Here is a 27,795-nt window from a genome sequence, read left to right as displayed (position 1 = left end):
ATGTAATGCGCGGGGGTGGCGGAGCCGCGGGTGTAATGTAACATGCGGGAGTGGCGGCGCCGCGGGTGTAATGTAATGTGCGGGTGTGGCGGAGCCGCGGGTGTAATGTAATGTAATGTGCGGGGGTGGCGGAGCCGCGGGTGTAATGTAACATGCGGGAGTGGCGGCGCCGCGGGTGTAATGTAATGTGCGGGTGTGGCGGAGCCGCGGGTGTAATGTAATGTAATGTGCGAGGGTGGCGGAGCCGCGGGTGTAATGTAATGTGCGGGGGTGGCGGAGCCGCGGATGTAATGTAATGTGCGGGGGTGGCGGAGCCGCGGGTGTAATGTAATGTGCAGGGGGCGGAGCCGCGGATGTAATGTGCAGGGGCGGAGCCGCGGGTGTAATGTAGTGTGCGGGGGTGGCAGAGCCGCGTGTGGATCTGCGGGTGACGTTTATGTCAGTTGCACGTTGCACAAGGGCAGTTTGAACTGCGCCTGCGCAACTCACACTGGCGCGGTGCATGACGGAATAGGAGAACAGACAAAACTGGTGATTATGTAAGTAGATAATATTATCATTATTTGCATCTGTTTTATGAGTTTATAATTAAAAAAACAAAACAAAACAAAGGGGCAAATTCCATTTCCTATGTCAATAATTACACTGGATTCGTTAAAGCCGGATACCTTATGGCTGGTGTCTGTATGGCATCCGTTTTTGTATACGCACTTGATTTTATACTGAAGGATCAAGAAATATTCATCTGTAATACTACACTCACTTGGATTTGTCTGTGTGCTGTGCGTTTGGCAAATGGACCGAAAACTGTCTAAACGAGCCCTTTATTTCTTCTCCAAGGGTAAAACCAACACATATCTCACCCTGTAGACGGAGCAATGTTTGCAAGAGTAAGAACACTATACATACAATATCTTGGAAGTGAAAATCCATTACAGAAAAATCTGTATTAGTATCAAGTATGGTTTTGTGACGATATTTCAGTTCAATTGTGTATAAATATATTCTATTCTCGTGCCGTATCTTACTTATTAGACACATATTTACCTTATAGGCCGCTGCGACAGTATTCGGCTGTATTGCAATAAACATCATTATCACCTACTACCAATACGAGAGCTTCCTGAAAAGTGGGCACATTTTGCAGATTGGCGTCATTATGCTTGCCGTGGCTGGATTAAGGTTGTTCATTGGACTGGTGAGCTGTATCTGTGCCATGGAGGACTCCGAACATGACCTTCAATATGTAAGTATTTTGTCATTCTGCCTCTTTAGAATTTTGGTTTCCCCCCAAAACCCATTAGGGAATTTGGCATTTATAGAGGATGTTTCCTGTTTTAGAATCGATTAGAAGATGCAAGATGAAATGAGTTCACACGTGATAGTGTGACGCCCTGGACTAGTCAGGTCGTCCCAGGTAGTCCCACACACACACACCCCTCCCTAAAAAGGTGACAGCAGCCAAACTACAAAACCCTTCTCACCTCCCTCCAGGTTTGATGTCCACACCAGGGGGGTGGAGCCAGGTGGTTGGCCCCACCCACCAAGGAATTCACAGGCCTGGAGGCGGGAAAAACAGTAGTTCTAAGTAGATTAGCTTGGACAGTGGAGAAGAGTAGTCAAGTTCAAGGGCAGACCTGTGACCATGCCTGCCATAGTCTACCCGGTGTCTGGGTTGGAGCCCAGTCACCTCTGGCAAGGAGGCAGACGGTGGTGGCCGCCTGCAGGAGCTGGAATTACAGCCGGTGGAATCGTAGGGACCGGGGACGGGCGGTTGCCCGCTGGTACCGAACCGGGGAACCGATTGGAAACTGAAGCACCAGGAGGGGTACTCAGACCCAGTACGAGGCCCAGAACAAAAAGGGCTGAGTCAAATCAACTGATTGAGGACTGGAGTTAAGGACCTATCCCACCTAAGACCCGCTAGAAGACAACAGCCCAACCATAAAGCGTAACGCCACCGCTCAGGCATAGAGACCCAAGGGGCCAGCGTCTGCGGGCAAAGAGGGCTCCCCTGGCACAAAGCAGCCGGGGAGTGAACTACCGTTGCTCAGGCATAGGAGTCAATACAGATTATATAAGTGAGGTGCAGGAGAAAGGCGGAAACCATCAACCTATTAAGGGGAGAAAACTGCAGTCGGCTGCGGGCCCCATTCACCATCTTGTTTGGTTTACCAGAGACTCCAGCGTGTTTCATCATAGTGAATACACCAGTGCCTTTGGGCCGCGCACTGCGCCGCACCGCACCGACACTCCCAGCACGCACCCGTTCCCCCGCCTCAGCATCTCCCTCGGGCCCCCGGGACCATCACTCCCCTAACCACGGAGGGGTCAACACCAAGCTGCACGAGGACTAGTCAACGGCAGTGGTGGTGTCCATCCATTCACCACAACCCGTGGGTGGCGTCACGAACTTAAATCCCCTACAAGCCACCGTGGCCCCGGCCGTGGAACTCCCCACCGAAGTCCCTGCGTGTAGCGCCAACCCCCTTTCAGAGCGACGTGACCCCTGGGTCCACGGAGAGCTCGAGCCATCCACCGACGAGCACGGATCCGAGCGGCTCGGCAGCCAGCCGAGCCCGCGGGGCGGTACGGATCCGAGCGGCTCGGCAGCCAGCCGAGCCCGCGGGGCGGTACAATAGCAAAATGAATTATAAAGTTTACTAAAATGATAAGAAGAAATGCATAAACAAAATATAAAAAATATACAAGGGAGAAAAAAAATGTACAATATATAAAAAGATAATATCAACAGACAAGACATCAAAAGACATAATAATAATAATTTTATTTACCCTATTTTTTAGATTATAAGACACACTTTTCCTCCCAAAAGTTTGGGAGGAAAATGAGGGGTGCGTCTTAAAATTCGAATGTAGCTTACCAGGAGGTGGAAAATGGGCGCTGTGTGGAGCAGGGCAGTGCGGCGGGTGAGATGCTCTGTCGGCGGTGCGGGGCTGTGCTGGCTGCGGCAGGTGAGATGTTCTGTCGGTAGTGCGGGACTGTGCTGGCTTCGGCGGGTGAGATGCTCTGTCGGCACTGCAGGGCTGTGCTGGCTGCGGCGGGTGAGATGCTCTGTCGGCAGTGCGGGGCTGGGCTGGCTTCGGCAGGTGAGATTGTACCGCCCTGAGAGGGGCCCGGCCGTTTCCTCCGCTTGCTCGGGCCGAGCCGCTCGAGGTCCGGGCTCGGGTTGTTGGTGGCACGAGCGCCTCCGGACCGGGGGGGCCACGTCGCTCTGTTAGAGGGGAGAGGTAGCGGGGTGGTGGTGGTGACGGCACAAGGCGCGCAGCCGGGGAGGGCCGCGCGGTCGTCTCCAATGGGTCGTGACGCCACCCACGGCTGGAGTGAAGGCGGGCTCGTCCGGGATCGGTGTCGCGGCCACAGCCTAGATGTTAGCCCTTCCGTGGGTAGGGGCGGTGTGTCTCGGGGCCCCGGTTTGGTGGGGAACTGGAGCGCTGATGTTGTTGTCGGGGTGAAGGGTGCCGTGCTGCGGTGTAGTGTCATGCCCGGATGGCACTGGTGTACTCACGATTGATTCACACTCAGAGTCACTGGTAAACCAAAGTTCGGATGTGGTCAGTCCCCGCGGCCGGCTGCTGATGTCCCCTGTGGGGTTGATGGTGGCCCCTTTTTCCGTGCACCTCTGGATGTTGTGTCTTGGCTTCCCTGCCTGAGCAGTGGTAGCCCGCTCCCCGGCGTTGAGCTGCCGGAGGAGCCCTCAGTTGCCCGCAGGCGCTGACCCGTCGGGTGTTTGTCCCTTGGCGGTGGCGCTCACCCGGTCTTGGTAGGCTTTTGCCTTCTTTCGGGACTTTGGGTGTGGATGAACCCGTGAGGTCCAGCCAGCAATCAGTCAATTTGCCTATACTCAGTGGCTTCTAAGCTAGGATGGGGTCTGAGTACCCGGTTTCTGGTGGTCCGGTACACGGTTGACTCCATTTCGGGACCAGCGGGCTCCAACCCAGGCCCGGTCCGTACGGTTTCGCCGGTTGCTGTACTTGCGGTACTCCTGCAGACGGCCACCACCGTCTGCCTGCCTGACGTTTCCAAGGGGGCCCAGGCTCCTACCTGGGTCCCTGACAGCTGCTCCACTACCACTCAATGTCAACTCAAAACTTATCTGTTTGAACTTCCTGCCCCAGGACAGTAGTCTCATCAGTGGGCGTGCCTTTACGCCTGACTCCGCCCACCTGGTGTGCTCTACTAGCCCTGAGGGAGGCATCAGGTCTCCCTTTCGGGTGACATGTGTGTGACCTCACAGGGGGTGGGGGTGTGTGTGCATGTGGTAGATGTAATTACCTGTGACCCCTGGGGTCCAGGGCGTCACATACCCCCTTGGTTTAATGCAGACTGTCCGCGGGCTGCCCGACCAACTCCGGTTTATTTTTATTTTTCAACTGTAAAAACGGGAAAAACGGGAAAACACTTACAATTATAATAACATTTGTACAAACTATGGTTACTGAAGGTCTTCCCATAACGGGAGGCATTTTACTTTAATGTTTCAAACTTTATTAAACGGAACGGGTTCATGTCCTTCCGCCTTTCCCACCCAAACAACCTAGCCTTGATGCTGCCCTGAAGAAACGGGCAGCACCCCTTTTCCCCAGTCCGGAAACAGGAACATGGCAGGTCACCCAGGTGGGAACGGGTATGGTGCGGCGTATCCGGCAGTTGTCAAGGGCTCCCCGGAGGATGGTCACCGGTCCCGGTGGTGACCGGACCCCAGCCTGCTCTGCTGCGGGCCCTAACTCCAATCTGCCTCTCCGGAGGCTAACGGAACTGGAAGGCATGTTAAAGGGGGCAGACAGGGCAATATTTACAAGCCCAATAGTTTTTGGGTGGCCGGCAAGTCCACGGCCTTGTCCATGAGCAGTCTGAGCAGTCACTCTCACAACAGGGTAAACGGGGTTTCCAAACACAAGTCCCAACGGGGACGGGTCTTTTTTGTTACAACGGGAAGTCCGCTGCCTACTTTTCTTCGTGGGTTGGTGGTGTGGAGGCCGGGGCGCATTCTCCGAGGCGGGCCATTCGTTCGCCTGCACCGCGGCTGCCATCTCTTGTATCCCCTGCTTCCAACTCATAGCCTGCTGCATTGATTCGACCCACAACTGGATGCAGAACTGTGCCAACCTGTTCGCTAGCCACACCGCCGTCCCTGGCGGCCACGGGTCCTGGGCCGTCTCTGCCTCTGCGTCTTGGGTGGGCGCCGTTCCGGAGGCCCACGCGGGAACTGTAGCCTCTTCTCGTTTGCTGGTGGTCCTCTCTGCGGGTGGATCTCCTTGAGCCGGGACCGCGGCCTCCGTTGTCGGTGGAGGCGCCAGCGGGCTAGGTGGAGGAAGGCCAGCAGCCGCCGCGGGCAGCAGGGGAGACTGGATAAGGGCCGGGGGTAGACCGGGTCCCTCAGCCGCAGCGGCCAGTTCCTCAGGGACATAGGGGCGTGGGTCACCTACCTGCTCCTCCAGAATAGCCTCCACCTCGTACAACCGCGCGGCTGTAACCAGCTCCTCCACCTCGGCCGGCAATCGGGCCATCAGGCGGCGTAGTTCCACCTGGCTGCGGCGACACGTCAGCATCGTCTGGGCTTCCAGCCATGCCGATGTTCCGGGCGCGGGCTCCAAACCCTCGGGCTGCGCGGATGGGGCAGACATGCTGTTTCTGCACCAACGGGGTCCAGGAACAGTACAGATGCAGGGTCCTGGAGTCCCTGCCTTTTTATCTGCTCGGTTACATCAGGCAGCCTTCTCGCCTGCCTCCCCCTTGGTTTTCTCTTCGCACTCCTCCTTCGGGGGCGGGACTTCACTTACGCGCCTTCACTGCTCGGGAAGATGACTCGAGCGGGAAATTTTCGCGCCAAGATGGCGGTACTTCAACTTTTTCGGCAGGATGCCGCTGACAGAAACTTCTAAGGCGCACTTTCCACAGGTAAGTGGACTGTCCAAATCCTGTTCGTGACGCCAGAAGAGTCAATGTGTACCACCCTGAGAGGGGCCCGGCCGCTTCCTCCGCTTGCTCGGGCCGAGCCGCTTGAGGTCCGGGCTCGGGTTATCGGTGGCACGTGCGCCTCCGGAGCGGGGGGCCACATCGCTCTGTTAGAGGGGAGAGGTAGCGGGGTTGTGGTGGTGGTGGTGACGGGACGAGGCACGCAGCCGGGGAGGGCCGCGCGGTCGTCTCCAATGGGTCGTGACGCCACCCACGGGTCGTGGTGACGGGATGCACCACCGCTGCGGCTGGAGTGAAGGCGGGCTCGTCCGGGATCGGTGTCACGGCCGCAGCCTAGATGTTAGCCCCTCCATGGGTAGGGGCGGTGTGTCCCGGGGCCCCGGTTTGGTGTGGAACTGGAGCGCTGATGTTGTTGTCGGGGTGCAGGGTACCGTGCCGCGGTGTAGTGGCGTGCCCAGATGGCACTGGTGTGAGCTGCCGGAGGAGCCCTCAGTTGCCCGCAGCCGCTGGCCCGTCGGGTGTTTGGCCCTTGGCGGAGGCGCTCACCTGGTCTCGGTGGGCTTTTGTTATAGTACAAAAGAATAAAATTGTCGCGGGCGGAGGAGGGGACGCCGCGCTCTCCCACTGCTCGGGTCCGGCTGCCGCGGCTGCTGCGGCCTGCCGCTGCTCGGTGGCTCGAGCGATGGGCCGGATCCCGGGGACTCGAGCGGCGCTCCTCGCCCGTGAGTGAAAGGGGGATTGGTTTTTGGGATAGTTTATTGTCCGTGACGCCACCCACGGTTGTGGTGATTAAGTGGACACCACCGCTGCTCTGGCTGGGGAACCCGGGAGTGATGGTATGGAGCAGCCAGTTGTTGTTTTGCCCCTCCGTGGGTAGGGGTTGGTGATCCCGGGGCCCAGTGATGGGGTTGGTATGGTGGACAGGCGGGTATGGGGCCTGTGGAGGTGGAGGGGCGCAGGGGCAGCGCTGTGCCGCACGGCACGGAGGTACTCACTCAGCCAGTAAACACGACACAGTTCTCGGTAAACGGCTGGTTGGACGGGTCCCTCGGACGGTTACGGTGCTGCGGTTCCCTACAGTTGGCGGTGACTGTCTCTTCCCTGCACCTATGTAAAGTCTCGTGGTAGCGATGGGTCCCCACCGGTTACCCACTCCTCGGCTTCAATCTGGGCCGAAGGAGCCCTACTTTGCCCGCAGGCGCTGGCCCTGGGAAACTGGTGCCCTGGTGGTGGCGGTGTCTCCCCTTCACGGTCGGGCTGTTGCCTTCAATCGGGACTTGGTTGTTAGGAGACAGAGGTCCCCTTCACTGACGGATTTGGCAAATTATGGCGACTCCTAGCCTTGCCGGGATCCGAAAGACCCCTGCCCTGGTGCTGACTGTTCTTCGTATACTGCTCCGGTACCGCCGGGTCACCACCCGTCCGCGGTCCTTCCAGCAACCTCCAAGCAGTCCCCCTGCAGACTATCACCGCCGTCTGCTGACCTTGCTGTCTCAGTCCGGGGCACACACCCGGACCAACTTCAGGCTTTCTTAACTGTTTCTTTTTACTTCTTCACTCAAGCTCCTCTCCTTTGCTCCTCTACCACTTCACCTCCTTCTACTTCCTCCTCCTAAACTCATCTGCCTGGTTCTCCCGCCTCCAGGGCTGTGAACTCCTCGGTGGGCGGAGCCAACTGCCTGGCCCACCCCCTGGTGTGGACATCAGCCCCTGGAGGAAGGCAACAAGGATTTTAGGTTAGCTTGGTGTTCCTGCAGGGAATGTGGGGTGCATGTGATGTTGTGACCTGTGACCCCTGGCTTGCCCAGGGCGTCACAAAATCATATGATAAATGCTGATCTTAATGTAAAGTATGATCATACAGATTTTGCACAATTAATTTGCCTTGGGGTAAATACTTATGTCTATATCAATAATAGTGGCTCATATTAGTTCCATATGTAAATTTATTGACATATTTATACCTTAATTGCTATCCTATAGCCTGCCTGGTGAATGTATGAGTTATATGCTTTCTATGGACTGTTGTCCGGAGAGAGGTACAGTCACTATATGGACAAGTGCCAGTATATCCCTATTAGGGCGGACTTTTCACCAGGGGCAGTGCTATATTAAATTAATTGGATCTATAACATTCACTGATATATACCATATTATCTCAGATGCTGCTTAAATAAGGTGAACAGTTCACAAAAGGAATTATTCTGCAGAGCACAGGGAACACATCAATATGCGCATGAACATTCAGGTGCATCTACCCCATTCAACAGACGTCCTCTGCAGGTTATATGTGTAGGTCAGTGTGCTTGATTGCAATCCTTGTATTTAGCATAGCTTGAATGTGTGAATTATGTGCTTTCTATGGACTGTTGTCCAGAGAATTGTACAGTCAGTGCCAATGTGTCCCTTTTAGGGCAGACTATTCACTAGAAGCAATGCTATATTGTATTGAATGGATCTATAACATAAACTGGTCACACTTAGCAGCTAGACTGCTGAGACCCTGAACCCCAACCAACACGTCCCATGTCCGATTAAACACACCGACACCAATGTAACCAAACATATAAAACTTTATTGGAGAGCTTTATCAAAAACACTCATATACTCTCATCTTTTTTGTGGAGGTAGGTCGGTCACAGCAAAGATAACCATCACTATTAGCAACTTCCAAAACGAAGCGTTGTGCCAGGCCGGACTCCCGGCGCACTTCAGCTTAACAAACATACCAGTTTTGGATAAATACCGCCACGGAGGAGCAAAGACTTTAGGCTGCGCTCCGACCCCCACCCATCAAACACAGCGCTTGTTCTATGCCGTCTTGTAGGCCAGACAAGAATATGTCTAAACCAATTTCGTTCAAATGAACGCCATCCGTAATCATGAGGGGCGAATTGTCCCCTTCTAATTGCCGATGTCGAACCCGTCCGCCAGGTCGATTCTCGGCTCGCTGTCCAGCCCAGAAAATATAGGAATGGCCGAGCAGCCAAATCACCGGTTTAGCAGCGCCTAAAAGTAAAAAACCGTTAGTGCGGGAACAGCAACTGGCATTTTAACAGACAACCTGCAAAGGAAATTATCAATGAAGCAGTAGTTCCGGTCTGATATAGCGCGCAAAACAAGCCGAACGCCAGCGGCCAATACGCTGAATAACTTCATTGGGCAATCCCGCCCGGGCTGCCTCCGTTGCAGCCCCAATCCTAAAGGAATGAGTGCCAAACTCCAATGGAGAAAAACCCAAGGACCTGAGGCATTTCCGAAAAACCGACAGGAACTGGAATCTCGTCATAGGGGAACCATCTTCATGAACTAGGAAGGAAAATTCCCCATGGCGGACCGCCATATAATTTTGAACTAATCTAACGGGGCACACTGGTCCGGATATGGAAAATAAGGGAATCCAGCAGCCCTTACCGGATTGGTCAGTCTTGGATTTACGTATGCGAATACGTAAACCCAGATTAGTCAAAATAACATCGTCATGCCAGAGGCCACCCTGGGTGCCTTTAGAAGAAGACACCAACTCCCCGATGCGTAATGCACCAAAAAAGGCCAACGCGAAAGAGGCGGAGAAGAGGGCGGACTCGAAAGGAGAAGGGCAGACGGCAGGTATGCCGTCAATGATGCGAGACAGGAGGCTAAAGGAAACTGGCCTCCTGCTCTCCTTGCCAGGCCGCCCTCTGCTCCATCCCTTGACTGCCTGCCGCACGATGAAAAATTTGGTAACATCAGACCATCCCCGTAGCTTAAAATGGAAAGCGAGGCCGGACAACCGGTTCTTAGCAACCGCGCTGGACAAACCATTGTTATACATATTCATCAGGTATTGGCAAGTCGCTTCCAGCCTGGAACATTCAGATGTAGCAATCGGGAGGCCCGCAGCAAAAACTAACCATTCGGCCCATGCCTTACCGTAAGAACGCCATGTCACCGGGGCCACGGAGGATGTCACCAACGGCATCAACTGCAGTCCAGCAGGTCCCACATGCTGGATGGGCACGAGAGTCCCTCTGCTTGGGCCTGAGGGTAAAGGTGTCGGAATTTCTGAAAGTCAAAACAGGACAAGGAATCAGCTATCATGTTACACGTACCAGGAACATAGCGAGCTTTTAACCAAATGTTGAGCTCCAAACACTTAAAAACCAAAAATCTCAGCAGCTTGATAACAGGCAGGGAAGACGAAGTCAGGTGATTAATCGCGTGGACCACGCTCGAGTTATCCGAGCAAAATAAAATCCGCTTATTCTGGATAGCAGGGCCCCACATAGACACCGCTGCCACAATGGGGAACAACTCAAGGAGCGTTATATCGGAAATGAAACCATTGGTATGCCAGGAGGAAGGCCATCGCTCCGCACACCATTGGTCTTTAAAGATAACGCCAAAACCCAACGACCCAGATGTTTCAGAAAAAAGTGGTAGCTCTGTATTGGACACGAAACTGTCTTGAAAACAAGTGCGACCGTTGTACCTGGAAAGAAATTCTTCCCACACGGCCAAATCCTCACGCAAGCGGGAGGTAATCCGGATACGATGATGTGGGAGCCGAACACCTGTTGTAGCCAGTGAGAGCCTACGGGAAAAAATTCTGCCCATTGGCATGACCCGACAGGCAAATACTAAGAGGCCCAGCAACGACTGCATCTGACGTAGGGTCACACTCCGTACAGCGCAGAACCCCTTTATCATGGACAGCAGCCTCGACACCTTGTCATCTGGAAGCCGGAAGACCATTACGTTTGAGTCAATCTCGATACCTAGAAAAGACAGGACTGGGGAAGGACCGATAGTTTTGTCCTCAGACAACGGAACGCCAAATCTGGCCATGAGGGTGCAGAACGTATCCAATAAGACTTTACAATGGGAGGAGCCTTGAGGGCCCACAAACAGGAAGTCGTCAAGATAATGAATGACAGATTGGGAACGGGATTCAACCTTAACCGCCCACTCCAAAAACGAACTGAATAATTCGAAATAGGAACATGAGATTGAGCATCCCATAGGAAGGCAAGTGTCAAAGTAATAATAACCATCTACGAAGCAACCAAGTAAATGGTAACAATCCGGGTGGACCGGCAGGAGGCGGAAAGCCGACTCAATATCTGACTTGGCCATGAGCGCACCCGGACCCGCCTTCCTGACCAACTCAACGGCTCTGTCGAAAGATACATAAGTCACCGACGCCTCACACTCGAGTATACCGTCATTAACGGAAGAACCTCTAGGGTGAGATAGGTGGTGTATCAAACGGAATTTTCCAGGCTCTTTTTTTGGTATGACTCCAAGGGGGGACACCCGCAAGTTGGAAAATGGTGGTGAAAGGAAAGGGCCTTCAATTCTGCCTTTTGTTAACTCAGTATTAAGCTTGTCTAGCAGGACGTCATGGAATTCATACGCGGACTTAAGATTCTGAGCAAAAAGAGGGAGTCTGGTAAAGTTGAAGGGGATGAAGAACCCGAAACTGAATCCAAAGCGCAACTGCGCGGCCGCCTCTTTATTGGGGTAACGGTCGAGCCACGGCCCCATCGCGGCTACGCTCACTGGGGTCTTTCTGGTCGGACGGAGTTGACGATTTAGCTGGCAATTTTGGAGAAGGTCGAGAGCACTTGACTGCAGCATGTGTGCCTCCACAATTGGAGCATTCATGTTTATATCTGCAGAGGCCGAAGAATCGGCAGTGACCCTCGTTGAACAACCAGCACGTGCCGGGTCTACGCACGGCCACTGAACTGGAACCGGCGGAGTTGCCAGAGGCCGCAGACGGAAAGGGGGTTTTTGGTGTCATCATGAAACGCAACCATGAGTCCGTAGCTTTTACTCCCCAACCTAAATGGGGTTGGAGTGCTAAACGGCGCCGAAAGTCTTCATCATAGCGCCACCAGGCCGAGCCTCCATGCGCTTTGAAAGAGTTATAAATTGAATCGGCATATATAAAGAGTTCAGAACAACGTTCGGGGTGCTTTTGACCCATAACGCAACCCATGACAAAAAAGGCTTGCAGCCAATTGTTAATTGTTTTCGCGACTCTGGGTTTTCTCTCAAAAGGCCGCTCAGCAGACCGCCGTTCTTTGTCAATTGTGAATTGTTCAGTGGATACCAGGGACCAAATGTCAATGTAGTCATTGGCCCATATTTTATTAGTAGTCTCGGTATCAAGGTGCGAACCCAAGGGGGAAATACCACAAAAAAACGTATCCCTATGTATATCCGCACGGGGAGGGGGGTCGGGTCTCTGTTTAGGCTGGCCAAGTAATAAAGGGTTAACTAATATCTTATTACCCGGGGTATTAATATGTGCTAGCAGTGTTTGTAATGACATAGCCGTTGTATCAGGCCCTGCCCAAGCCCCCGAATAATTGTACTCACCGACAGCAGGTGGATCTGTAGGATTAAGCGGTATCTGTGGAGCAGCTGAAACGTGCGCCTGGTCCATATATGTCTCGGCGTCCCTCTGGCGGCTGGTTCTGTGTCGAGAGGGCCTACCAGACACTCCAGACTCATCTGACGACTCCGCCGTGGTTGAAGGCGAACGCCATCTTGAGGACCGTGAACGATGCCGTCGGCGAGTGGACCTGGACCGGCGCGTAGAATAGCCGGTATGTCGATCCTGATCCCTATCGTAGCGACTACGCCTATAAGGGCTTCGGGAATGCGAAGAGGCTGAGGAGGCAGCAGAGTGGTTACCGCGCCCACGGCGTCGCCGACCGTGGGCCGTGCTTCCAGCACCCGCTGCATAATCCACCCAGGGGGCAGATTGAGTAGGAGGGGGCTGGGGTACGTTCTGCCCTGTGGGAGGCAAGGCCATCATTGCTTGCGCTGCAGGAGGCAAAGCCATCGCCGCAGGGGCTGCAGGAGGCCAAGCCATCGCCGCAGGCGCTGCAGGAGGCAAAGCCATCGCCGCAGGTGCTGCAGGGGGCCAAGGCATCACCGCAGGTGCTGCAGGGGGAGGCAAAGCCATCACCGCAGGTGCTGCAGGAGGCGAAGCCATCACCGCAGATGCTGCAGGAGGCCAAGCCATCACTGCAGCCATAGCAGAATGAGCAGCCATCCCCCCTTGATTGTTAATGATTTGTGGCAGTGTTTGGGGTGCTACATTTGTGGCTTCTGACACAGATCCCACCCTGCATACTTCTGAGGCATTGCAGGGTGTGAGGGAAGGATAAGCCACTGCTATTGGGGGCATTGATTGTGCAGCACACTCCTCTGCTGAGGAGGAGGAGGGGCTGCTGCGGCTGTTATGGCCTCCCATAGCAGAGGGAATAGGCCTTACAGGAGGTGGAGGAGGTGCGGAGCGCTGCAGCGTTTGGGGAACAGGCGACGGAAGCAGAGCAGGGAGCGTTACTTGTACAGATGGCAGCGCCGCTTTGCCTGCAGGACAGGTAAGGCTTGCGGCCGCTGCATGCGTTGGAGCTGGGCGGGTGGGCGGGGCTTCACATGAGGGACGTGAACGCGCGCGTCCCGAGCGCGAGGCGCGCACACGCCCCCCGCGCCTGCGCTGAGACGCTCCTGCAGAGGGGCTCAGACGCTCCGGAGGGCGGATTAAACGGGCAGGCCGCCTAGCCACCGGTTGTAGTGTCTGTGCCTCAGGAGGGGGGGGAACGCTGCTCACCTAGAATTGCAGCAAGCCATGCGTCCCCTTCCCTCCTGATCCTGTCCCTGACAGCGTCACCAAGCATGTCAGTCATCTCTCACCAGCTTAATCCGGTTCTCACGCAGTGAGGAGAGGCCGGAATCAGGAAGAGAGGGACTTTATATAGGGGAAAACTATGGAACTCTGGGAACGATCCCATTGGGCAAAATCTATAAGGGGAGAGGCAAAATGTATAAGGGGAGGGTGTGTTAAATCGGACATGGGAAGAATGCTTAACCCTGTACTGCCTGGGCACAGCAGTCAGGGTGCATCCAGTCAATTACTGACATGCCCTATAGTAGTGATATATACCATTTATCTCAAATGCTGCTTAAATAAGGTGAACAGTTCACAAAGAGAGTTAGGGGTGCTTCACACACAGCGAGATCGCTGCCGAGATCGCTGCTGAGTCACGCTTTTTGTGACGCAGCAGTGACCTCATTAGCGATCTCGCTGTGTGTGACACTGAGCAGCGATCTGGCCCCTGCTGCGAGATCGCTGCTCGTTACACACAGCCCTGGTTCGTTTTCTTCAAAGGCGCTCTCCCGCTGTGACGCACAGATCGCTGTGTGTGACAGCGAGAGAGCGACAAATGAAGCGAGCAGGGAGCAGGAGCCGGCGTCTGACAGCTGAGGTAAGCTTGTAACCAAGATAAACATCGGGTAACCAAGGTGGTTACCCGATATTTACCTTAGTTACGAGCCTCCGCAGCTCTCACGCTGCCTGTGCTGCCGGCTCCAGCTCTCTGCACATGTAGCTGCTGTACAAATCGGGTTAATTAACCCGATGTGTACAGCAGCTAGGAGAGCAAGGAGCCAGCGCTAAGCAGTGTGCGCGGCTCCCTGCTCTCTGCACATGTAGCTGCATTACACATCGGGTTAATTAACCCGATGTGTACTGTAGCTAGGAGAGCAAGGAGCCAGCGCTCAGTGTGCGCGGCTCCCTGCTCCCTGCACACACAGCTAAGCGGTGTGCGCTGGTAACTAATGTAAACATCGAGTAACCATACCCGATGTTTACCTTAGTTACCAGTCTCCGCAGCTTCCAGACGGCGGCTCCGTGCAAGCGCAGCGTCGCTTGCACGTCGCTGCTGGCTGGGGACTGTTCACTGGTCGCTGGTGAGATCTGCCTGTTTGACAGCTCACCAGCGACCATGTAGCGATGCAGCAGCGATCCTGACCAGGTCAGATCGCTGGTCGGATCGCTGCTGCATCGCTAAGTGTGAAGGTACCCTTATTCTGCAGAGCACAGGGAACACATCAATATGCCCATGAACATTCAGGTGCATCTACTCCATTCAACAGACATCCTCTGCAGGTTAAGCTAGGACGGGGTCTGAGTACTCGGTTTCTGGTGCTCAGGTACACGGTTGACTCCCCGGTTCGGGACCGGCGGGCTCCAACTCAGGCCCGGTCCGTACGGTTCCGCCGGTTGCTGTACCGGTACTCCTGCAGACGGCCACCACCGTCTGCCTGCCTGATGTTTCCAAGGGGGCCCAGGCTCCTACCCGGGTCCCTGACAGCTGCTCCACTATCACTCACTGTCAACTCAAAACTTATCTGTTTGAACTTCCTGCCCCAGGACAGTAGTCTCCTCGGTAGGCGTGCCTTTCCGCCTGACTCCGCCGACCTGGTGTGCTCTACTGGCCCTTTCGGGTGACATGTGTGTGACCTCACAGGGGGTGGGTGTGTGTGTGTATGTGGTAGATGTAATTACCTGTAACCCCTGGGGTCCAGGGCGTCACAAGATACTCTGTTGGCGGTTCGGGGCTGTGCTGGCTGCGGCGAGTGAGGTGCTCTGTCTGTGGTGCGGGGCTGTGCTGGCTTCGGTGGGTAAGATGCTCTGTCGGCGGTGCGGGGCTGTGTTGGCTGCGGCGGGTGAGATGCTCTGTCGGCAGTGCGGGGCTGTGCTGGCTGCGGCGGGTGAGATGCTCTGTCGGCAGTGCGGGGCTGGGCTGGCTTCGGTCGGCAGGTGAGATACTCTGTTGGTGGTGCGGGGCTGTGTTGGCTGTGGCGGGTGAGATGCTCTGTTGGCGGTGCGGGGCTGTGCTGGCTGCGGCGGGTGAGATGCTCTGTTGGCAGTGCAGGGCTGTGCTGGCTGCGGCGGGTGAGGTGCTCTGTCGGTGGTGCGGGGCTGTGCTGGCTGCGGCGGGTGAGCCACTCTGCCAGCGGTGTTATCTTCAAATAATGCCGACAGGAGTGATGATGGAGCTCTCAGATTGCCATTGAGCCATGCAGGCACCGATTCCGGGAGGCAATATTTGAAGATCGCACCACCGATAGAGTATCTGGGACACCCGCTGCACCGCCCAGCTCCACACAGCCAGCACGGCCCACACAGCAGCCAGCATCACCCTACTCCAGCACCTACCCTGCCTCCTGTGACCGCGCTCCACCACTGCTGTGGCCCCCCTTAGGTAAGACACCACTTGAGTATAAGGCGGGCTTTACACGTTGCGACATCGCAAGCCGATGCTGCGATATCGCACACGATAGTCCCCGCCCCCGTCGCAGGTACGATATCTTGTGATAGCTGGCGTAGCGAAAATTATCGCTACGCCAGCTTCACATGCACTCACCTGCCCTGCGACCGTCGCTCTGGCCGGTGACCCGCCTCCTTCCTAAGGGGGCGGGTCGTGCGGCGTCATAGCGACGTCACACGGCAGGCGGCCAATAGCGGTGGAGGGGCGGAGGGGAGCAGGATGTAAACATCCCGCCCACCTTCTTCCTTCCGTATAGCCGCCGGCGGCAGGTAGGAGATGTTCCTCGCTCCTGCGGCTTCATACACAGCGATGTGTGCTGCCGCAGGAACGAGGAACAGCATTGTACCTGTCGCGGCAGCGTAATTATGGAAAAGTCGGAGCCTGCACTGATGATACGATAACGACGCTTTTGCGCTCGTTAATCGTATCATCTAGAATTTACACACAACGATGTGAAAAGTGACGCCGGATGTGCGTCACTTTCGATTTGACCCCAGCAACATCGCACGTGCGATGTTGCAACGTGCAAAGCTGCCCTAAGACGGACCCCATTTTTTTCTTACCTTTTTTAGCTCTAAATTTGGGGTGAGTCTTAAAATGCAGTGCACCTTATAAAACGAAAAATACGGTATATAGAACCAAGATATTCTGCAGTACTTTACAATTAAGTGGTGACATGTACAGATAATAACGTACAAGTGTAATAAGCATGGATTAGACTCCATATTATCCTCCATATCTGGTGGGGTGCTCTAGCTGCTATACAGACTACTAGGGGCTCAGGTGATTGAGACGAGTAAATACGTCGACGTTCAGCCGGACTCTAGATAAAGTACGGTTTGAGACCCGAACTTGACCTGAACCCCAATGGAAGTCACTAATTGGGCATTTTGGGTCTCTACCTTCATGCAGCCAGCCATAAACAAATCACTTCCAGGGACGGGTGGGCAAGGAATATTATTTTTTTTTTGTTTGGTGCACATCCTATCACGCTGTTGTTACCCCCAGTGCAATGTCACGGCCATCTTCCTGTTTTGGGAGACTAGTGGCAGCTTGAGGACTGGAGCCCCTTATCTCTATCTGGGACTCTGCATTTAAATGTTGTTTTATTTCCTTTGGTATTGAAGTAGTTAATGTCAGTTTTTCTTCCAGCAGCTCTCCTGCAGTTAAGGTCAGCTGTACCTGCTTTGTGGTCACAACCCCTTGTGTTTAAATAGATAGATCTCCCAGCAAACTTTGCTGACTATACAAAGCCATTTGCATGAAAGCCACCTTGGTGGAAGGAGCTGCTGTGGATTTTCTTGAAGTTGCATCCTCTCAATTTTTGTTTTTTTACCCCGTTTTTCTCTCTTTAGTGAATGGATTGACCAAAGTAATGCTTTGCATCTCCTGTGGAGGCGCTGTAGGTAAAATAAACCAGTAGTAAGACACCCTGCGACTGACATAGTAAAGAAATTATCCAAACCAATGCCCTCCTCTCTAGTGTAGGATAGTGGGATATATCTCGATGTAATAAAGTAATAAATATGATGCTAAAACCAATGATGGGTGGTGAAGCCTAAGTCAGAGGTGGAAATATCTGCTGTCAGCATCTTATAACGAAAAAGTGAAATTATATACCTGACACTTGCAAATTCTTCATTTTGGTTATTATTATTTTTTATTATTATTATTATTATTATTATTATTATTATTATTATTATAGCACCATTTATTCCATGGTACTTTACATGTGAAAAAGAGGCATACATAGACAAGTACAATAATTGTAGACAATACAAAGCACAGACAGGTACAGGGAGAGAGAGGACTCTGCCCATGAGGGCTCACAATCTACAGGGGATGGGTGAGGATACTGGAGAAGAGAGAACCCTGCTTGCGAGGGCTCACAGTCTACAGGGGATGGGTGAGGATCCAGTAAGTGAGGGTGGAGATGGTCGTGTGGAGCTATATCAGACTGAGGGTTACTGCAGGTTGTATGCTTGTCCGAAGAGGTTGGTCTTCAGGTTCATTTGGAGCATTCTATGGTATGTGAGAGTCTGATATGTTGGGGTAGAGAGTTCCAGAGTATGGGGGAGGCACAGAAGAAATATTGTATGCGATTGTGGGAGGAGATAAGAGAGGAGTAGAGAAGTAGATCTTGTGAGGATTGGAGGTTACGTGCAGGTAGGTACCAGTAGACTAGGTCACAGATGTAATGAGGAGACAGGTTGTGGATGGCTTTGTAGGTCCTGGTTAGGGCTTTGAACTGGAGCCATTGGGTAATGGCAAGCCAGTGAAGGGATTGGCAGAGAGGGGAGGTTGGGGAGTAGCGAGGGAACAGGTCAATTATTCAGGCAGCATAGTTTAGACTAAATAGTAGGGGTGCGAGACTTAGAAGGAAGGCCACAGAGCAGGGGGTTGCAGTAGTCCAGGCAGGAGATCAGAAGGGCATGCACTAGGGTTTTTACAGCTTCATGGGAAAGGAATGACCTAAGATGGGAAATATTTTTGAGTTGGAGGCGGCAGGAGGTGAAAAGGGTTTGGAAGTGTGGCTTGAAGGAGAGAGCAGAGTCAAAGGACACCCCCAGCCAGCGAGCATGTGGGACTGGGGAGAGTGAGCAGCCATTGACTTTGCTGGATAGGTCATTTGGGTGGTTGATTGAGGTCGAGAAAAGACAATGAATTCTGTTTTGTCCATGTTCAGTTTTAAAAATCAAGCAAAAAAAAAAAGGATGAAATGAGGGAAGGAGTCTTGCGAGGATAATTTGCATATTCCTAGTGCCTTCTGGGATAAGTGAAGAGCACCGCGAGCTCAAGGAGAACCGGGTTTTGGCCGTTACAGCCGGAAGGAAGACTTCTGAAAGCCAGGGAAGGAGTCTTGCGAGGATAATTTGCATATTCCCAGTGCCTTCTGGGATAAGTGAAGAGTCACCGCGAGCTCAAGGAGAACCGGGTTTTGGCCGTTACAGCCGGAAGGAAGACTTCTGAAAGCCAGTGAAGGAGTCTTGTGAGGATAATTTGCATATTCCCAGTGCCTTCTGGGATAAGTGAAGAGTCACCGCGAGCTCAAGGAGAACCGGGTTTTGGCCGTTACAGCCGGAAGGAAGACTTCTGAAAGCCAGGGAAGGAGTCTTGCGAGAATAATTTGCATATTCCCAGTGCCTTCTGGGATAAGTGAAGAGTCACCGCGAGCTCAAGGAGAACCGGGTTTTGGCCATTACAGCCGGAAGGAAGACTTCTGAAAGCCAGGGAAGGAGTCTTGCGAGGATAATTTGCATATTCCCAGTGCCTTCTGGGATAAGTGAAGAGTCACCGCGAGCGAATTTTAGCCTGTCTTCTTCATTGTGAGCGTGAGTGAGCAAAGTGTGAGCAAAAGTAAGTGTGAGTAGAATTGTTTGTATTTAGTTGTTTAATTACTTAACATTTGTTTAGTGCTATCCCCATTAGAAAATGTGCTCCACTATTGCTAATGCAATCCAGTGTACATCTTGTCTCATGTATGCAGTCCTTGAAAAGCCGTTGGAGGGTGCATACTGTTGTTCGAGATGTGCGCAAGTTGCACGTTTGGAAGCCCAGATACTGGATCTAAATGAGCAGCTGGCAACTCTGAGATGCATTAGCAATATGGAAAGGAGTGTGCTGCTCACTGAGCAGCAGCTTGCTGGGTCAGATGTGGGGGAGGATCATAGTAGGGAGCGGCAGGACGGTGAGGTAGGTAGCTGGGTGACAGTTAGAAAGGGGGGTAAAGGGAAAAGTGCTAGGAAGGCTAGTCCTGAACTGACACACCCCAATAGGTTTGCAAACTTGGCAGATGAGGGGGATGTCATTACAGGGGTAGCATTGCTGCAGCAAGGCATGACCTCTGAATGCCAGAGGAGTGTCTGCTCCAGTAAGGAGGGGAATAGGAGTGCAGGGCAGGCAAGACAGGTACTGGTAGTGGGGGACTCAATTATTAGGGGGACAGATAGGGCAATCTGTCACAAAGACAGGGATCGCCGAACAGTGTGTTGTCTTCCTGGCGCTCGAGTTCGGCACATCGCTGATCGGGTTGACAGATTACTGGGAGGGGCTGGGGAGGACCCAGCGGTCATTGTACACATTGGCACAAATGACAAAGTTAGAGGTAGGTGGAAGGTCCTTAAAGATGATTTCAGGGAATTAGGTTGTAAGCTTAAAGCATGGACCTCAAAGGTGGTATTTTCGGAAATACTACCTGTGCCACGAGCCACACCAGAGAGGCAAAGAGAGATCAGGGAGGTTAACAGGTGGCTCAGGAATTGGTGTAGGAAAGAGGGTTTTGGGTTCCTGGAGAATTGGGCCGACTTTTCAGTTGGCTACAGATTCTATGCTAGGGATGGGCTGCATCTTAATGGGGAGGGTGCAGCTCTGCTGGGGCAGAAAATGGCTAGAAGGTTGGAGGAGTGTTTAAACTAGGAATGGGGGGCGAGGGTATTCACTTTATAGAAGGGGAATGTAGTGCAGATAGTGACCAGGGCACAAGTAATGAAATTGGGGGTGGTACGGGGGCAAGGGTTAGGACAGTCAATACAGTAAGCAGGAATATAGGTACAGAGTCATACGTAACGTGCATGTACACTAATGCCCGAAGCCTCACAAATAAGGTGGAGGAATTAGAATTAATATTGTTGGAAGAAAATTATGATATAGTGGGGATATCAGAGACATGGCTGGATGAGAGCTATGACTGGGCTGTTAATTTACAGGGTTATAGCCTATTCAGGAATGACCGTACAAATAAGCGAGGGGGAGGTGTGTGTCTATATGTAAAATCATCCTTAAAACCCATCCTGCGTGACAACATATGTGAGGGTACTGAGAATGTAGAGTCCCTATGGGTGGAGATAAGGGGGGGGAGAATGAATAATAAAATACTGATAGGGGTGTGTTATAAGACGCCGAATATTATGGAAGAGGTAGAAAATCTCCTCATAAAGCAAATTGATAAAGCAGCGAGTCTCGGAGAGGTAATTATTATGGGGGACTTTAACTATCCTGATATAAATTGGGGAACAGAAACTTGCAGTTCCAGCAAAGGAAATAGATTTTTGATAACAATGAAAGATAATTACCTTTCACAAATGGTACAGGACCCCACAAGGACCCCACTTCTTTTCAACATATTTATAAATGACCTTGTTGGGGGCATGCGGAGTAGAATTTCAATATTTGCAGATGATACTAAACTCTGCAGGGTAATCAATACAGAGGAGGATAATTTTATATTACAGGGAGATTTATGTAAATTGGAGGATTGGGCTGAGAAGTGGCAATTGAAGTTTAATGTAGATAAATGTAAGGTCATGCACTTGGGTAGAGGAAATAACATTTATGAGTATGTACTTAATTGTAGAACACTGGGTAAAACAGACACAGAAAAAGACTTGGGTGTATGGGTGGATGGTAAACTTCACTTTAGTGGCCAGTGTCAGGCAGCTGCTGCCAGGGCTAATAAAATAATGGGATGTATTAAAAGAGGTATAAGTGTTCATGAAAAAAATATAGTTCTACCTCTGTACAAGTCACTAGTGCGACCGCACGTAGAATACTGTGTACAATTCTGGTCACCGATATATAAGAAGGACATAGCTGAACTGGAGAGGGTGCAAAGAAGAGCGACCAAGATTATTAGAGGAATGGGGGGGCTGCAATACGAAGACAGGTTATTAAACTTGGGGTTATTTAGTCTGGAAAAACGAAGGCTTAGGGGAGATCTAATCACAATGTATAAATATATGAGGGGACAGTACAGAGACCTTTCCAAAGATCTATTTACACCTAGGCCTGCGACTGGAACACGGGGGCATCCGCTACGTCTTGAGGAAAGAAGGTTTAATCATAATCACAGACGAGGATTCTTTACTGTACGAGCAGTGAGACTATGGAATTCTCTGCCGCATGATGTAATGAGTGATTCACTACTAACATTTAAGCAGAGCCTGGATGCCTTTCTTGAAAAATTTAATATAACCAGTTATGTATATTAGATTTTATGACAGGGTATTGATCCAGGGAACTAGTCTGATTGCCGGATGTGGAGTCAGGAAGGAAATTTTTTCCCCATTGGAACTTGTTTGCCACATTGGGGTTTTTTGCCTTCCTCTGGATCAACATGTTAGGCTACGGGTTGAACTAGATGGACTTAGAGTCTCCCTTCAACCTTAAAACTATGATACTATGATACTATGATACTATGATACAAGAGGGGGAGCACTACTAGACCTTGTACTAACCAATAGGCCAGACCGCATATCAAATATACAAGTTGGGGGTTACTTGGGGAATAGTGATCACAAAATAATAAGTTTTCATGTATTCTTTAGTAAGATGTATAGTAGAGGGGCTACAAGGACACTAAACCTCAGGAAAGCAAATTTTAAACGGTTGAGAGATGATCTTAGTGCAATAAACTGGGATGATGTACTAAGTAATAAAAGTACACAAAGCAAATGGGAGACTTTTATGAGCATCCTGAATAGGGCTTGTGCAGAAAATATACCCTATGGGAACAAACATGCTAGAAATAGGAGGAAACCCCTATGGCTAAATAGAGCTGTAAGGGAAGCAATAAAAGAAAAACAGAAAGCCTTAAAAGAATTAAAGAGGGTAGGTAGTGATGAGGCATTATATAATTATAGAAAATTAAATAAAATATGTAAAAAGCAAATTAAGTTAGCTAAGTTTGAGACAGAGAGACTCATTGCGAGAGAAAGTAAAAATAATCCTAAAATATTCTTTAACTACATAGTATCATAGTTTTTAAGGTTGAAGGGAGACTCTAAGTCCATCTAGTTCAACCCGTAGCCTAACATGTTGATCCAGAGGAAGGCAAAAAAACCCCAATGTGGCAAACAAGTTCCAATGGGGAAAAAAATTCCTTCCTGACTCCACATCTGGCAATCAGACTAGTTCCCTGGATCAATACCCTGTCATAAAATCTAATATACATAACTGGTAATATTAAATTTTTCAAGAAAGGCATCCAGGCTCTGCTTAAATGTTAGTAGTGAATCACTCATTACAACATCATGCGGCAGAGAGTTCCATAGTCTCACTGCTCGTACAGTAAAGAATCCTCGTCTGTGATTATGATTAAATCTTCTTTCCTCAAGACGTAGCGGATGCCCCCGTGTTCCAGTCGCAGGCCTAGGTGTAAAAAGATCTTTGGAAAGGTCTCTGTACTGTCCCCTCATATATTTATACATTGTGATTAGATCCCCCCTAAGCCTTCGTTTTTCCAGACTAAATAACCCCAAGTTTAATAACCTGTCTTGGTATTGCAGCCCACCCATTCCTCTAATAATCTTGGTGGCTCTTCTCTGCACCCTCTCCAGTTCAGCTATGTCCTTCTTATATATCGGTGACCAGAATTGTACACAGTATTCTAAGTGCGGTCGCACTAGTGACTTGTACAGAGGTAGAACTATATTTTTTTCATGAACACTTATACCTCTTTTAATACATCCCATTATTTTATTAGCCCTGGCAGCAGCTGCCTGACACTGTCCACTAAAGTGAAGTTTACCATCCACCCATACACCCAAGTCTTTTTCTGTGTCTGTTTTACCCAGTGTTCTACAATTAAGTACATAATCATAAATGTTATTTCCTCTACCCAAGTGCATGACCTTACATTTATCTACATTAAACTTCAATTGCCACTTCTCAGCCCAATCCTCCAATTTACATAAATCTCCCTGTAATATAAAATTATCCTCCTCTGTATTGATTACCCTGCAGAGTTTAGTATCATCTGCAAATATTGAAATTCTACTCCGCATGCCCCCAACAAGGTCATTTATAAATATGTTGAAAAGAAGCGGGCCCAATACTGACCCCTGTGGTACCCCACTATGAACTGAGACCCAGTCCGAGTACGTACCATTAATAACCACCCTTAAACAGTAAGAAACTGAAAAGCGATAGTGTTGGCCCCCTTAAAAATAGTCTTGGTGAAATGGTGGAAGGGGATGAGGGTAAAGCCAACCTGCTGAATGACTTTTTTTCTACGGTTTTTATACAAGAAAATGCCATGGCAGATGACATGACCAGTGATACCATAAATTCACCCTTGAATATTACCTGCTTAACCCAGCAGGAAGTACGCCGCCGCCTCGAAATCACTAAGGTTGACAAATCTCCGGGCCCGGATGGCATACACCCCAGAGTACTACAGGAATTGAGTTCTGTGATAGATAGACCATTATTTTTAATCTTCTCAGATTCCTTAATAACAGGGTCGGTACCGCAGGACTGGCGCATAGCAAATGTGGTGCCAATATTCAAAAAGGGGACAAAAACTGAGCCGGGAAATTATAGGCCGGTAAGTTTAACCTCTACGGTTGGTAAAATCCTTGAGGGTTTCTTGAGAGATGCTATACTGGAGTATCTCAAGAAAAATAACCTTATGACAGAGTATCAACATGGGTTTATGAGGGATCGATCCTGTCAAACTAATTTGATCAGCTTCTATGAAGAGGTAAGTTCAAGCCTGGACCAGGGAAATGCAGTGGATGTTGTGTATATGGACTTTTCAAAAGCTTTTGATACGGTGCCACACAAAAGGTTGGTACATAAAATGAGAATAATGGGGATAGGGGAAAATATGTGTAACTGGGTTAAAAATTGGCTCAGTGATAGGAAACAAAGGGTGGTTATTAATGGTACGTACTCGGACTGGGTCTCAGTTCATAGTGGGGTACCACAGGGGTCAGTATTGGGCCCGCTTCTTTTCAACATATTTATAAATGACCTTGTTGGGGGCATGCGGAGTAGAATTTCAATATTTGCAGATGATACTAAACTCTGCAGGGTAATCAATACAGAGGAGGATAATTTTATATTACAGGGAGATTTATGTAAATTGGAGGATTGGGCTGAGAAGTGGCAATTGAAGTTTAATGTAGATAAATGTAAGGTCATGCACTTGGGTAGAGGAAATAACATTTATGATTATGTACTTAATTGTAGAACACTGGGTAAAACAGACACAGAAAAAGACTTGGGTGTATGGGTGGATGGTAAACTTCACTTTAGTGGACAGTGTCAGGCAGCTGCTGCCAGGGCTAATAAAATAATGGGATGTATTAAAAGAGGTATAAGTGTTCATGAAAAAAATATAGTTCTACCTCTGTACAAGTCACTAGTGCGACCGCACTTAGAATACTGTGTACAATTCTGGTCACCGATATATAAGAAGGACATAGCTGAACTGGAGAGGGTGCAGAGAAGAGCCACCAAGAGTATTAGAGGAATGGGTGGGCTGCAATACCAAGACAGGTTATTAAACTTGGGGTTATTTAGTTTGGAAAAACGAAGGCTTAGGGGGGATCTAATCACAATGTATAAATATATGAGGGGACAGTACAGAGACCTTTCCAAAGATCTTTTTACACCTAGGCCTGCGACTGGAACACGGGGGCATCCGCTACGTCTTGAGGAAAGAAGGTTTAATCATAATCACAGACGAGGATTCTTTACTGTACGAGCAGTGAGACTATGGAACTCTCTGCCGCATGATGTTGTAATGAGTGATTCACTACTAACATTTAAGCAGAGCCTGGACGCCTTTCTTGAAAAATTTAATATTACCAGTTATGTATATTAGATTTTATGACAGGGTATTGATCCAGGGAACTAGTCTGATTGCCGGATGTGGAGTCAGGAAGGAAATTTTTTCCCTATTGGAACTTGTTTGCCACATTGGGGTTTTTTTGCCTTCCTCTGGATCAACATGTTAGGCTACGGGTTGAACTAGATGGACTTAGAGTCTCCCTTCAACCTTAAAAACTATGATACTATGATACTATGATACTATGAAATAGCAGACAGACATTGTGGTTACTTTTTTTTCTTCTCTTTATACTTTTCTACTAATTCTCATTTCTAAAACTCCATGAATTATTTCAATGAATCCCAATACCACTAAAATGCCAAGTAAGATTTCTCACTTTCTTTAATTTTTCAGTTCACATTCATGAGATGTATCGTATATGCTGTAATCCTGATCCAACTGATCTTACCAGCTTCCTATAAAGATAAGGTGAGATACAAATATTGTAAAGAGACATTTTACAGAAGGATATGAGGGGCTGCTGATAAGTCTTTGGCCTTCTGATTTTTTTTTTGTTTCTATGGTAATGAATGTTACATCACATGAAAGCCTTATGTGTCTAATATATATTTTCAAAATTTTGTGTTTGTTGCTTATGGCAACAGTGTTCTACGCAAGCGGGAAAACAAAATGATGGCGTCTAACGAGATATTCACAGCAATTGAGAGCAGAGGAGTGATAAAATTCCTGTTTCTGCAAGGAAAGTCCATGAAGGATTTTCATGGTGATATGTCGCAGACATTGGGGGACCAATGCCCTTCATATTCCACAGATAAGAACCGGGTTGCCAAATATAAAACGGGCCACTTCAGCACGAATGATGAGGAACGTCCTGGACGAGCCGTTGTTGTTCTGGAGATCGTCAATGCTGTGCACAACCTCATACTGGAGAATCGACGAATTTCAGTTAAAGCAATAGCAGACATCATGGGGATTTCCCGTGAACGTGTTTGTGTCATTATCCATGAACATTTGGAAATGAGGAAGCGATCTGCAAAGTGGGTACCCAAATGTTTGACAACAGATCAGAGAAGCATGCCAGTGACAACTTCCCGGTCCATTTGTCAGCGTTTCTGGACTGATAAGAACTTCCTGGAGCGACTAGTCACTATGGATGAGACCTGGATTTATTTGAATGACCCTGAAAACAAGGAGCAGTCAAAAGAGTGGAGACACAGTGGTTCTCCTCGTCCAAAGAAGTTCAGGGTGCAAAAATCGGCCACTAAGGTGATGGCATCTGTGTTCTGGGATAAGGAGGGCGTGCTGCTAGTGGACTACCTTCAAAAGGGTTTCACCATCAATGCAAGGTATTACATTGAACTTTTGGACCAATTGAAGGCAGCTCTCAAGGCCAAAAGGCGCGGCAAGCTGTCCAAAGGAATCTTGTTCCTTCTAGACAACACCTCTGCTCACACTGCACAAGCGACCATGTCAAAACTGGCAGAGCTGGGCTTCCAGCTGGTGACCACCCACCTTATTCACCAGATCTAGCTCCCTCCGACTATCATCTGTTTCCAAACCTGAAGAAACACCTCAAGGGTACCAAATTTCTACCATTTCTGTTGCCATGGCTGCTACAGATGCCTGGTTTGAGGCACAACCGAAATCCTTCTTTTTGCTAGGCTTCTAGAACTTGAAATACCAATATAATAAGTGTGTTGACATCAGTGGAGAGTATGTGGAATAAATGTAATTTCATCATCCCATATCGTTTCTTTCTGGGTAAAGCCAAAGACTTATCAGCATCCCCTCGTATAAGGACATGTTCAAACAATATGGATAAATTTGTTTATTTATTTTTTTCACTTTTTATTCTTGTAATACTTCAGTGTGTATAATATATATATATATATATATATATATATACAGTGGTACCTTGCTTAACGAGAACAATCCGTTCTGGGACTGTGCTTGTTAAACAAGGTACTCGTTCAGCAAAGCAAGATTTCCCATAGGAAATCATTGCAGTGCTGACGATCCATTCCACAATGGGTTAAATGTCCCATCCTGGTCCCCTAACACATGCACAAACACACACAAACACGTACAAACACACAAAAACTCACACAAACACACATGCACACGCACATATGACTTGCTGTTCACCAGTACGGGGCCGGGCCGTGTATC

At 50.0% G+C, this 27,795-nt stretch overlaps 1 protein-coding gene across 1 annotated transcript in view; it reads left to right on the top strand.

The window, feature by feature from the left end:
• Nucleotides 1–878: 878 nt before the first annotated feature.
• Nucleotides 879–27,795, top strand: part of LOC142256777 (tetraspanin-36-like) — a 62,744-nt gene continuing 35,827 nt past the window's right edge. The window contains exons 1-3 of the mRNA XM_075328701.1: nt 879–890; nt 1,055–1,246; nt 26,020–26,094. Coding sequence (XP_075184816.1) covers nt 879–890; nt 1,055–1,246; nt 26,020–26,094 — 279 coding nt within the window. The remainder of the gene's footprint in view (nt 891–1,054; nt 1,247–26,019; nt 26,095–27,795) is intronic.

The sequence above is a fragment of the Anomaloglossus baeobatrachus genome, chromosome 1 (assembly GCF_048569485.1).
Source record: "Anomaloglossus baeobatrachus isolate aAnoBae1 chromosome 1, aAnoBae1.hap1, whole genome shotgun sequence".
Taxonomy (NCBI): Eukaryota; Metazoa; Chordata; class Amphibia; order Anura; family Aromobatidae; genus Anomaloglossus; species Anomaloglossus baeobatrachus.
Note: the sequence above shows the minus strand (reverse complement) of the source record. Positions and strands in the feature narration are given on the sequence as shown.